At 56.1% G+C, this 10,879-nt stretch overlaps 3 protein-coding genes across 6 annotated transcripts; 2 read left to right on the forward strand and 1 right to left on the reverse strand.

Annotated features, from left to right (window-relative positions):
• The first annotated feature begins 377 nt into the window (after positions 1-377).
• HSPA5 (heat shock protein family A (Hsp70) member 5) lies at positions 378-4,383 on the forward strand. Its single transcript, XM_062505856.1, has 9 exons — positions 378-400; positions 610-748; positions 971-1,202; positions 1,445-1,582; positions 1,857-1,969; positions 2,048-2,438; positions 2,713-2,950; positions 3,156-3,323; positions 3,509-4,383. Exons 2-9 carry the CDS (start codon positions 633-635, stop codon positions 4,066-4,068), a joined length of 1,956 nt encoding a protein of 651 aa, XP_062361840.1. The 5' UTR covers positions 378-400; positions 610-632; the 3' UTR covers positions 4,069-4,383.
• Positions 4,384-4,861: 478 nt separating this feature from the next.
• Positions 4,862-7,128, reverse strand: RABEPK (Rab9 effector protein with kelch motifs). Of its 2 annotated transcripts, XM_062505858.1 has the most exons (7): positions 7,040-7,128; positions 6,796-6,932; positions 6,559-6,711; positions 6,284-6,445; positions 5,879-6,028; positions 5,586-5,735; positions 4,862-5,396 (listed from the first exon to the last, which is right to left on the reverse strand). In XM_062505858.1, exons 1-7 carry the CDS (start codon positions 7,096-7,098, stop codon positions 5,110-5,112), a joined length of 1,098 nt encoding a protein of 365 aa, XP_062361842.1. In that variant the 5' UTR covers positions 7,099-7,128; the 3' UTR covers positions 4,862-5,109. The 2 variants fall into 2 exon arrangements, with proteins under 2 accessions (XP_062361842.1, XP_062361841.1); XM_062505857.1 differs by having other exon boundaries at positions 6,559-6,932.
• An 84-nt stretch (positions 7,129-7,212) lies between these two features.
• PPP6C (protein phosphatase 6 catalytic subunit) lies at positions 7,213-10,479 on the forward strand. Of its 3 annotated transcripts, none has more exons than XM_062505796.1 (7): positions 7,213-7,308; positions 7,430-7,525; positions 7,615-7,680; positions 8,026-8,167; positions 8,566-8,645; positions 8,772-8,981; positions 9,664-10,479. In XM_062505796.1, exons 1-7 carry the CDS (start codon positions 7,234-7,236, stop codon positions 9,910-9,912), a joined length of 918 nt encoding a protein of 305 aa, XP_062361780.1. In that variant the 5' UTR covers positions 7,213-7,233; the 3' UTR covers positions 9,913-10,479. The 3 variants fall into 3 exon arrangements, with proteins under 3 accessions (XP_062361780.1, XP_062361781.1, XP_062361779.1); XM_062505795.1 differs by having other exon boundaries at positions 7,221-7,342; positions 7,374-7,525; XM_062505797.1 differs by lacking the exon at positions 7,615-7,680.
• Positions 10,480-10,879: the final 400 nt, after the last annotated feature.

The following is a 10,879-nucleotide window of genomic DNA, read 5'->3' on the forward strand; positions in this document are numbered from 1 at the left end:
AACCCCGGTGCCCCCACTGCCAGCCTGTGGGTTATTCCCTCCCCCCCACCCCTCACGGCCGGTAACCATGGAAACTTCCAGAAGTGCCCCCCCACCCCGCGGCCTTGGTCCCGCCCAGCCAATGGGGACGCTCCGCTTGGCTCACGCTTCTCTGTGGCCGCGGCCGGCGGGTGGAACCAATGGGGCGGCGCGAGGGGGGCGCGCCGAGCACGGCGGAGCGGTCTCGCGGCTCTCGCCAATCGCGGGAGGCCAGCTTGGTCGCAGCTGGCCAATGGAGAGGTTCCAGCGAGGGCGCGGCAGCCAATGGAGAAGCTCCACGAAGAGGCAACGGAGGGTATAAAAGGGCGGGCGGCGCGGCCTGGCGGATCAGCGGCGATCGGGGCGCGGCGTTTCTTTCACGGTGAGGGCCGGGCGCGATATGGGCCGCGCGGGGCTGGGCCGGTGAGGGGGGTGGCGGTTGAGGTCACGGAAGGATCGGGTGGGGACGGGGGCGATCCTGCACGGCAGGGGCTGGGCACGGGGAGGGTGGTTGCGGCGCGGGGAGGGGTGGGGGGGGGGGGCGGCCATGCACGTGGCGCCTCCGTTGTGTAACCGGCGGCCTCTCGGTAGGTGGGCGCAGGTGAGCGGTCGGTATGAGGCTTCTGCTGCTGATGCTGCTGGCGCTGGGCGCCGTCTGGGCGGACGACGAGGAGAAGAAGGAGGACGTGGGCACGGTGGTGGGCATCGACCTGGGCACCACCTACTCATGGTGCGTGGGGACAGGGCACCGGGGGATGGCCGGGCCGATGGGCAGTGCTTGGGTCGTTTCTGGGGAGCTGGGGCCTGTGGGCCCACGGGAGGCGCGGGGAAGTGGCTGCGGGGCCCGGGAGGGCGCAGGGAGGAGCGGAAGGGGAGGCGGGGGTAGGGGGTGGATGTGTGCAGGGTGCAGGCCGCCGCCCCACCTGACCGTTCCTCTCCCCTCCAACCCCAGCGTGGGCGTCTTCAAGAATGGGCGCGTAGAAATCATCGCCAATGACCAGGGGAACCGCATCACACCATCCTATGTGGCGTTCACCCCCGAGGGGGAGCGCCTGATCGGGGATGCTGCCAAGAACCAGCTCACGTCCAACCCGGAAAACACCGTATTTGATGCCAAGAGGCTCATTGGCCGCACCTGGAATGACCCCTCTGTGCAGCAGGACATCAAGTACCTGCCTTTCAAGGTGGGTCCTGAGTGCAGAGGTGGTTGGGGGGGGGGGGGTGCGCTGGATGGGAGGAACTGCAATTCTGATCAGAAGGGGTATCTGCTCACAGTTCCCCCGGGAGGATTAGTGTGTAAACAATCCTGGTCTTAGATGCACTCAAGTTACACTGGTCACAGAGGTTTTGCTTGATGTTCAGAGAGAGAGAACCACAGGAATGAGTTGGAATAGTTGAATGGGACGGTGTCCGTTTTTCTCTTCAGGTGGTTGAGAAGAAAGCCAAGCCTCATATTCAGGTCGATGTTGGAGGTGGACAGACAAAAACTTTTGCTCCTGAAGAAATTTCTGCAATGGTCCTGACGAAGATGAAGGAAACAGCAGAGGCTTACTTAGGGAAGAAAGTAAGTGCATGAAAAACACTGGTAACAACTTGGATTAGCACCTTTAGGAAATGGGAGAAGGGTAGGCCGAGTCAGGACTGACCTTGCCATCCCAAACCACAGTTAGTGCTGCATACCCCTTTAGCAGCCCTGTTCGATGGGCTAAGCTGGTGCTGGGACTTCATCTCTAAAGCTGGGCTGCTTGTTGCCAGCACTGCTCAGAGTGGCTGGTACTATTTGCAGACTGGTTTTTCTGTCATTTCTGTAACAAAGCTGTCCCTCCCTCCCTGCTCAGGTGACCCACGCTGTTGTCACAGTGCCAGCCTACTTCAACGATGCCCAGCGCCAGGCCACCAAGGATGCCGGCACCATCGCGGGGCTCAACGTGATGAGGATCATCAATGAGCCGTGAGTACCTCGTCCTGTCCTGCCCCAGGGCAGCTCTGGGCTGGCACCCCCAGCTCTGACAGCCTGTTCCCTGTACAGAACAGCTGCTGCTATTGCTTATGGACTGGACAAGAGAGAGGGAGAGAAGAACATCCTTGTATTTGACCTGGGCGGTGGAACTTTTGATGTGTCCCTCCTCACAATTGACAATGGAGTCTTTGAAGTTGTGGCTACTAATGGTGACACTCACCTGGGTGGAGAAGACTTTGACCAGCGTGTTATGGAGCACTTTATCAAGCTCTACAAGAAGAAAACTGGCAAAGATGTTAGGAAGGATAACAGAGCTGTGCAGAAGCTGAGGAGGGAGGTGGAGAAGGCCAAGCGAGCTTTGTCATCTCAGCACCAGGCCAGGATTGAAATAGAGTCCTTCTTTGAAGGAGAAGATTTTTCAGAGACACTCACGCGAGCCAAGTTTGAGGAGCTGAACATGGTAAGTTTAGAAAGGTAAAGTTTACACAGCTTCAGCTCTGGATTGGGACTTAGGAATGTGTAGCATCTCATGCTGTGACGTTGTACTTTGCTTACACAGAGTTATTTATACTCCGGGCAGCTGTTGCCTGCTAGGGAGCTGGGCCTTGCTAAGGCTTTACCTCAGACAGTTTGGCATCTCTGCTCCATAGTGGTTGTACTTTGTACCCCCAGCACTGCACAGTGGGGCATGCTGGAAATACAGTATCTCAGTCTTTGGCTTTTTATCTTTGCAGGACCTGTTCCGTTCCACTATGAAGCCTGTTCAGAAAGTTCTGGAAGACTCTGACCTGAAGAAGTCTGATATTGATGAGATTGTCCTGGTTGGTGGATCGACCCGCATCCCCAAAATCCAGCAGCTTGTTAAAGAGTTCTTCAATGGGAAGGAGCCTTCTCGTGGCATTAACCCAGATGAGGCTGTGGCCTATGGTGCAGCTGTCCAGGCCGGGGTGCTCTCTGGGGACCAGGATACAGGTAATGACTGACTAATCACTGACCTTCACTGCCACCTAAGAGAGTTGATTTAACAGTGAATGGTGGGCACTGACCAGCAAATGCAGACAAGCTTGGATCTTTTCCAGTCCTTGGAGTTTTGTGCCCCTGAGGCCTAGGCATTCTGTCTGCAGTCTTGTGTTCTGTGTTGAAGTTGTGTCACAGTCTTGCCTTTGATCTGTTCCAGGTGACTTGGTGTTGCTGGATGTCTGTCCCCTGACTCTTGGCATTGAGACTGTTGGAGGTGTCATGACCAAGCTGATCCCAAGAAACACCGTAGTTCCCACAAAGAAGTCTCAGATCTTCTCCACAGCTTCTGACAACCAGCCAACTGTGACCATCAAGGTCTATGAAGGTGGGTGTCACCTGTGGTGGCCCATGTGACAGCTGGAATCTGTCTGCCTGTAGGGTTTTAATTCTTGTTTCTGATTGTCACAAAGGCTGTAGGTACTTGGTTCATGCAACTGTGTCGCTCACGGTTTCACAAAGTAGAAGCCACAGCTGGGAAAGAAAGTAACCCTGTCTCTTTGTTTCTTGCAGGTGAGCGTCCCCTCACCAAGGACAACCATCTCCTGGGCACCTTTGATCTCACGGGAATCCCTCCTGCCCCTCGTGGTGTCCCCCAAATCGAGGTCACCTTTGAAATTGATGTGAACGGGATCCTGCGGGTCACGGCCGAGGACAAAGGCACTGGCAACAAGAACAAGATCACAATCACAAACGATCAGAACCGGCTGACGCCAGAGGAGATCGAGAGGATGGTGAACGATGCCGAGAAGTTTGCCGAGGAAGACAAGAAGCTGAAGGAACGCATCGATGCCCGGAATGAGCTGGAAAGCTATGCCTATTCCCTGAAGAATCAGATTGGGGACAAGGAGAAGCTGGGTGGGAAGCTGTCCTCTGAGGACAAGGAGACAATAGAGAAAGCAGTAGAGGAAAAGATCGAATGGCTGGAAAGCCATCAGGATGGGGACATAGAAGATTTCAAAGCACAAAAGAAGGAGCTGGAGGAGGTGGTTCAGCCCATTGTTAGCAAGCTGTATGGCAGCGCCGGCCCTCCGCCTGGCGAGGAGGAGGCAGCAGAGAAGGATGAGTTGTAGATACCGGCGTCTCCGAATGTGGTGTGTGTATATATTGGACTCAGGAACACTTGTTTAAAATATTGAACTCTTAATTTGGAATGTAACTTTGAATCTTCACTCGTGAGTGGAGCTGGAACCGCTAGCCCGACGTGGCTGTATCCTGCTTTTCGTTAGCAGTTGCTCGATGTCTGGGGAAGGGAGTGGGGTGGGAGTGTAAATGTGGGTGTAGAAGTATTGGCAGTGGAACATTCTATTTAACAACTTGGTCATGTCAACTTGGTGTAGAGCTTTTCTACCTGGAGTGACCACAATAAATTTGTTATTTACACTGGACTGTGTTCTAGATCTGTGATTTCCATTACCCAGCTCCAACCAGGATCTGGATTAACCCTAAAGGCTGGAGTGCAGCCCACCCCCTCAAGGTCATCTTTCATGGGTTTATGGAGAATGGGAGGTTTGAAAGCAGGAGCTTGGGCCTCTGTTGCCTTGGGGGGAGCTAGGACTCAGTTTCTGAATGGAGCAGGTGGACTTGGACCTCACTGTAGTTTTACAGCAGATCCTGATAAGGAAATGAGAATCAAGCCTGAGTAACTACTGAAGGGGTAGGTTTTAACTGAGCTGGGAGAGGAAGGTTATCCATCACAACCCACTGCCTGCAGTGAGGGAGGAGCTTGGCTTAATTATGTTTTCCTGCAGTATTAAAACTTCAGAGCTTTCATTAAAGTCTCCTGAAACAGACCAGTTTTCTGAAGACTGAACAAGGTAGCTTATGCCTACTAAAGGTTCTTATAAAAAAAAAAAAAAAGCCTCATTGAAATTTGGTCTCTTTATTTAACTGATCCTTATCCAATCCATGGGATTAGTTAAGTCCAGAATGACCTTGTCTTGTGCCAGCTCCAGCAGTGCCTTGAAGCACCTTGGCTCTTGCCATGTTCCCTGGGCTGGGGCTGCAGGAGGACCGTGTTCAGGCAGAGCCCCTGTCCTCAGGGGTGTCAGCACTGTGCCAGCTGCCCAAGGGACAGAAGTAACCCCACGGGAGGGGGATGGTGCTGTGGGACGCTACTCAATGAGGGTGACCAGGCAGTCCCGGTGTATCTGCCCCTGTGTGTCCATCCCCCCAAACACGAACAGCAGGTGGACAAAGGTGTCTTCAGCACAGCCCTCACCTGGGCCCTGCTGGAGGGGCTCAGCTTTGTCACCTGCTGGCAGAGGTGGCTCTGTCCCAGCTGGGGCGTCTCCTGTGTCCCCGTGTGACCCAGCCTGCCAGGGAATGACACACATGGCATGGTCCAGCCTCCCACTGGGCAAGGGAGATTCAAACTGCAGGAGTGTCCACTGCTGCCTTCCTGCAGTGCAAACATACAGTCACAGCTTTAAACACCACACACCAGACAGTGACACCATTAGTTAAAACAGTTTTGAGCATTCAGTCCTGCAGTGGTGTAACTCCAGGGGGAAGCCCAGGACCTGAGCAGGTAATGGATTCCCCAGCTGCCTGGCATCAACCCTGGCACCCCTGAGAGCAGCTTCCCCACCTGTGTGATACTTGTATGTAGTATCCAGTGTTCCATCTGGACCTATTCCACCAAAAATGTACAAGTGGTCCTGGAACACTGCTGAGGAGTGGGATGCCCGTCCTCCAGGGATGTCCCCAGTGGCTGGGATCTTCACCCATCTCATGTCATCTGGTGCAGGAAAAAAAAACATCCACGGTTATGCATTTTACGAACACCACACAGTTTGCTGATTTACACAAAGGCTAATATTTCAAGTACTTAAGAAATAGTATTTCTGAAAAACTGTCTGAAGTAACTCCATCCACACTTACTTGTATCAATGCAAAATAGGTCATTGTAAAAAACATCTCCAGCTAAACCTCCATGGATGAAGAGTTTGGTCCCAACTGCAACCACGACATGTCCATGCCGAGGAGAAGGGGGATCACCGTGAGTCTCTGGCTGGGACCAGGTCAGGGTGGCTAAGATTGACAGTATGTGTGCATTAGGAAGAAAACTCTGGAAATTCTACAGACCAGCAACCCCACAGCCCTGCCAAGGCCTCCCATCCAAGCCACTGGGTCTGAATTCCCAGAGACCATACGAACATAAGGGCCTGTCAAGAGAAGAACAGCCACCCATCTAGTGGAACTCCTCTCCAAAGAGAGCTTAACACTTCCATCCTTCTGAATAAAGCCCAAGGGCAAAGCTCCCACCCCGCTGCCCGCAGGAGGTACCTGTGTCGAACACGTGAAGCCGCTGGTCTTTAACCGGCTCTGCTCCCTTGTCTCCACCCCCGAACACGAACAGACGGGCTCCGATGGCCGCCGAGGACGTGTGGAATGTCCGAGGTTGTGGCTGCACCCCCCTCACTGCAGGGCTTTCCCACGTTCCCATTTCTAGTTAAGACATTTGATTAACCAACCAACTAACCAACATGGGAACAGAAGCCACGCCCGTCCTGCAGCCCCGAACCCCAGCCCCGCTCCGGGCACGGATCTGGGACACTCACCGGGGTCCAGCACCTGAACGCAGCTGCGGTTCCCCGCGGGCTGGGCACCGCCGAACACCCAGAGGCGCGGGGGGCCGGTGGCGGGCAGGAACGTCGCGTGTTCGTAGCGCGGTCTCAGTCCGCGCCAGCCGGCAGGGACCCAGCGGAGCGGGGCTGTGGACGGGGGACAGGCGATCGGACCCGGGACCGGTCCCGGTCGCGGTCCCGGTTCCAGCCCAGGCCCGGCCCGGCCCTCACCCAACTCCACGAAATGCGCGTCCGCGAAGGCCCCGGAGGGGTCGGCACCGCCCAGCAGCAGGACGCGGCCGGGCAGGAGGAGGCAGCCGAGTCCCACGCGGCCCCGGGGCCGCTCCCCGCGCGGGCTCAGCCGGTACCTGCGGGGCGAGGGCGGCGCTCAGCGCGGGCTGGGCCGGCCCGGGGTCCCGCCGGTCCCCCCCCGCCCCGCTCATCGCTATCCATCCATCACCCCCGCCCCGCTCACCACTGTCCCGGGCGCGGCCGCCGGCCCGGCTGCAGCAGCGGCAGCGCCCGCGGCGCCATCGCGGGGCCCGCTGCCCGGGCCGGGCCGGCCGGAAGTGCCGCCGGAAGTGCTCTGCTCTTCCGCTCGCGCCGGCGGCGCGCTCCGCCGCCCGGAAGTGGGGGGGGGGGGCTGCTTCTGCCCGAGCCCGTGCCAAGATGGCGCCGCTGGACCTGGACAAGTACGTGGAGATCGCGCGGCTCTGCAAGTACCTGCCTGAGAACGACCTCAAGGTGCGGCCGCGGCGGCGGGGCCGGGGCCAGGCGGGCCGGGGCGGGCGCTGCCGGGCGGGCCGGAGCGGGCGGGCCGGTGGTCCCGGGGCTGACCCTGACCCTGCCTCGCTCCTTCCCCCAGCGCCTCTGTGACTATGTCTGTGACCTGCTGCTGGAGGAGTCCAACGTCCAGCCCGTCTCTACGCCCGTCACCGTCTGCGGGGACATCCACGGGCAGGTAAGGCCGGGCCGGGCCCCTCCCGGTGCAGCCCCGGCCCGGAGTGGGTGCCGATGCCCGGTGCCCCTCACGCCTCTCTCCCTCCGCAGTTCTATGATCTGTGCGAGCTGTTCCGGACCGGCGGGCAGGTCCCGGACACCAACTACATCTTCATGGTACGTGCGCCGGGCGCGGCTCGGCCCCGCTGGGTTTGACAGAGGCTTAGAGGTGGAATACCGCGGGGCTCCCGTGTCCCCGGTCCCCCGGCGCTGGGGCCGCTGGTGCCTCCTGCCCTGTCCAGGTGTCCCGGGGCCGCCCGGTCATGTCAGGGCAGCGGCGAGGGGAGCGCCCAGCCCACACCTGACAGTCTTAGTGCCCAGAGCTCCCTGGACAGTCCGAGCAGATCCCAGCTGCCCTCCAGCGCTGGGTTTCTTTGTGACAGTGGGGAGTTCAGAGCGGATGTGTCACTGTGTACTTTCTCGGATGACTGTTGCTCCATGTACGGCTGTCTCTGCCCTCAGGGGGACTTTGTAGACCGAGGGTATTACAGCCTCGAGACGTTCACGTACCTCCTTGCGCTAAAAGCCAAGTGGCCTGACCGTATCACGCTGCTGCGAGGCAACCACGAGAGCAGGCAGATCACCCAGGTGTACGGGTTCTACGGTGAGTCCTGCCTTGGGAAACCCTCTGGCAAGGCCACGCTACCCCGGGCTCTCTGGAGGCTGGGTGGGACACGGGCTCCGGTGTTGTCATTTGTTAACATGGTCATTGTGTTTCTGAACTGGAATGTGTTTAAGGCAGATCTTGCTGCTCTTTTCCTCTGGCACATGGGCTTTCTGCTTGCATCGTGGTGACACACTCAGTTGCACAGGCAGAGCATGAGGTGCTCAGTCCCTCGTGCTGCTGGTGCTGGTCCTGGCCATCAGCAGGACCCAGCACAGGGCTCCTGACAGGGCTCATGTGACACACCTGAGTGTGCAGGTTCTGCTGTCAGTGTTTGCTCCGCCTGTGTTGCCTGTTTTGCCGCGATCCATGAGGAATAAAACCATTGTCTCCAACAGACGAGTGCCAAACCAAATACGGGAACGCAAACGCCTGGAGATACTGTACCAAAGTCTTTGACATGCTCACAATAGCAGCTGTAAGTGCAAACACCACGTTAACAACACCAGCAGATTGTCTAAATGGGAGCTGCAGAGGTGGTGACCTGTGCAGGTTCCCCTGGCAGCGATGCTGAGTGTTCTGTGCACGGGTCATTTCCCTGCAGTTAATAGACGAGCAGATTCTGTGTGTGCACGGAGGCCTCTCCCCAGACATCAAGACCCTTGACCAGATCCGGACCATTGAACGTAACCAGGAAATCCCTCACAAAGGAGCCTTCTGTGACCTGGTGTGGTCAGACCCGGAGGACGTGGACACGTGGGCCATCAGCCCACGTGGGGCAGGCTGGCTCTTCGGGGCCAAGGTCACCAACGAGGTAACACTGCTGCTCAGGGCCACACAACCCAAGTATGGGGATGGGGGAACTAAGGGGCTCAGCTCAGTGTGGTGTTTGAGTGGACCGAGGGCACTGCAAGACAATGAACTTCCCTGTCACACCTCTGCCAGTAACTCATGGTGGCAGGGAAGCTTTGCTTGTGCCAGCTGAAAAAAATAAGACACTTGAACTAAAAGCATAAATGTAACTGCCAGATGTACTAATACCCATCGTGGTTTTGACAAGTGTGATGTGGTGAGACACACTAGTGTCCCTGGGCTCTGTGTGGATTGCTTTCCTAAAGATCTAGGAGAAAAATACAATTTTTTAAGCAATTCTTGAGTTAATTTTGTTGTGTCAGCACTGAACAGACTCCTCAGAGCTGCACACACCAGCCTTGCCAGGCTCTGACCTGGCCACATCACAACAGCCCTGCATGGTTGTGTGGCCCTTGCACAGCCTTCAGGAAGGGTTAAGCCTGGGGACAGCACAGCCCTGCTGCCTGGATTTCATGCTGTTCCTCAGTGCTCGGGTGTTGCCACCTATATTTCACAGGGGTTTCTCACTGCTCAGGTCCCCAAATCCCCTGCTCTGTTCTCCCTCCTGCTGTGCAGGGCCAGGCCAGGAGCAGGACATTGTGTGGGCAGCAGGGCACACTGACCTTCCCCCCCTTTCTTTGCAGTTTGTTCACATCAACAACCTGAAGCTGATCTGCAGAGCACACCAGCTCGTCCACGAAGGATACAAATTCATGTTTGATGAGAAGTTGGTAACAGTATGGTCAGCTCCCAACTACTGCTACCGCTGCGGGAACATCGCATCCATCATGGTCTTTAAAGATGTAAATACAAGAGAACCAAAGTTATTCCGCGCAGTTCCAGACTCAGAGCGTGTCATTCCTCCCAGGACAACCACGCCATACTTCCTCTGAGCCCTTACCCGCCTGCTGTCACCTCTCCCTGTCCTGCCCCTTTACAATATACTTTTTATTGAGCACTTTGCTGCTGAAATGCTGCCTCTTGCCTTTTTTATTTTTAAATTATCTAAATTTATTGTGTATTATGGTGTCTGTAGCAATTTTTCCCCCCTCCCTAGATTAATTTCAGAGTATTTGTAATATGTCCTTGAGATTTGTACTACTGCATGTAGTCCTTGCCTAGTCCTGGGTTAGATGAACCGATTCCTTTACCCACCACGCTCCGGGAGCCGCTCGGGCCCATCTCTTGTTCAGCTTTTTGTTTTTGGTAAGTTTTAAGAAATTTCAGCAGCAAAGTCAGTGCCCGGTGTGCGGCGGGGCCGGGGCTGCCCGTGCTGCGTTCACAGCGCAGGACTGAGCCAGCCCTTTCCGAGTGTTACGTGGATCCCAGTAAAGCGCTCGAAGGGCTGTTCCCCATTCCCGGTTTGTTCCGTTTTCCTCGGGATCCCGATGATGAAACCCACGAACCTGCTGCAGTGACGGGATTTGTACATTAAAGTCATTGTTCGGATTTTTTCCAGGCTCTGTTGTGTTCTTACTGACCCCGTGTGTGTCTGTCTCTGTCTGTCTGTCTCTGTGTGTGTGTCTGTGTGTGTGTGTGTGTCTGTGTGTGTGTGTCTGTGTGTGTGTCTGTATCTGTGTCTGTGTGTGTGTGTGTCTGTGTCTGTTTCTGTCTGTGTGTGTGTCTGTGTGTCTGTGTGTCTGTATCTGTTTCTGTCTGTCTGTCTGTGTGTCTGTCTGTATCCGTGTCTGTGTGTCTGTGTGTCTGTATCTGTTTCTGTCTGTCTGTCTGTGTGTCTGTCTGTATCCGTGTCTGTGTGTCTGTGTGTCTGTATCTGTTTCTGTCTGTGTGTCTGTATCTGTGTCTGTATCCGTGTCTGTGTGTGTGTGTCTGTATCTCTTTCTGTCTGTGTGTGTGTGT

Source organism: Cinclus cinclus, chromosome 19 (assembly GCF_963662255.1).
Source record: "Cinclus cinclus chromosome 19, bCinCin1.1, whole genome shotgun sequence".
Classification (NCBI taxonomy): Eukaryota; Metazoa; Chordata; class Aves; order Passeriformes; family Cinclidae; genus Cinclus; species Cinclus cinclus.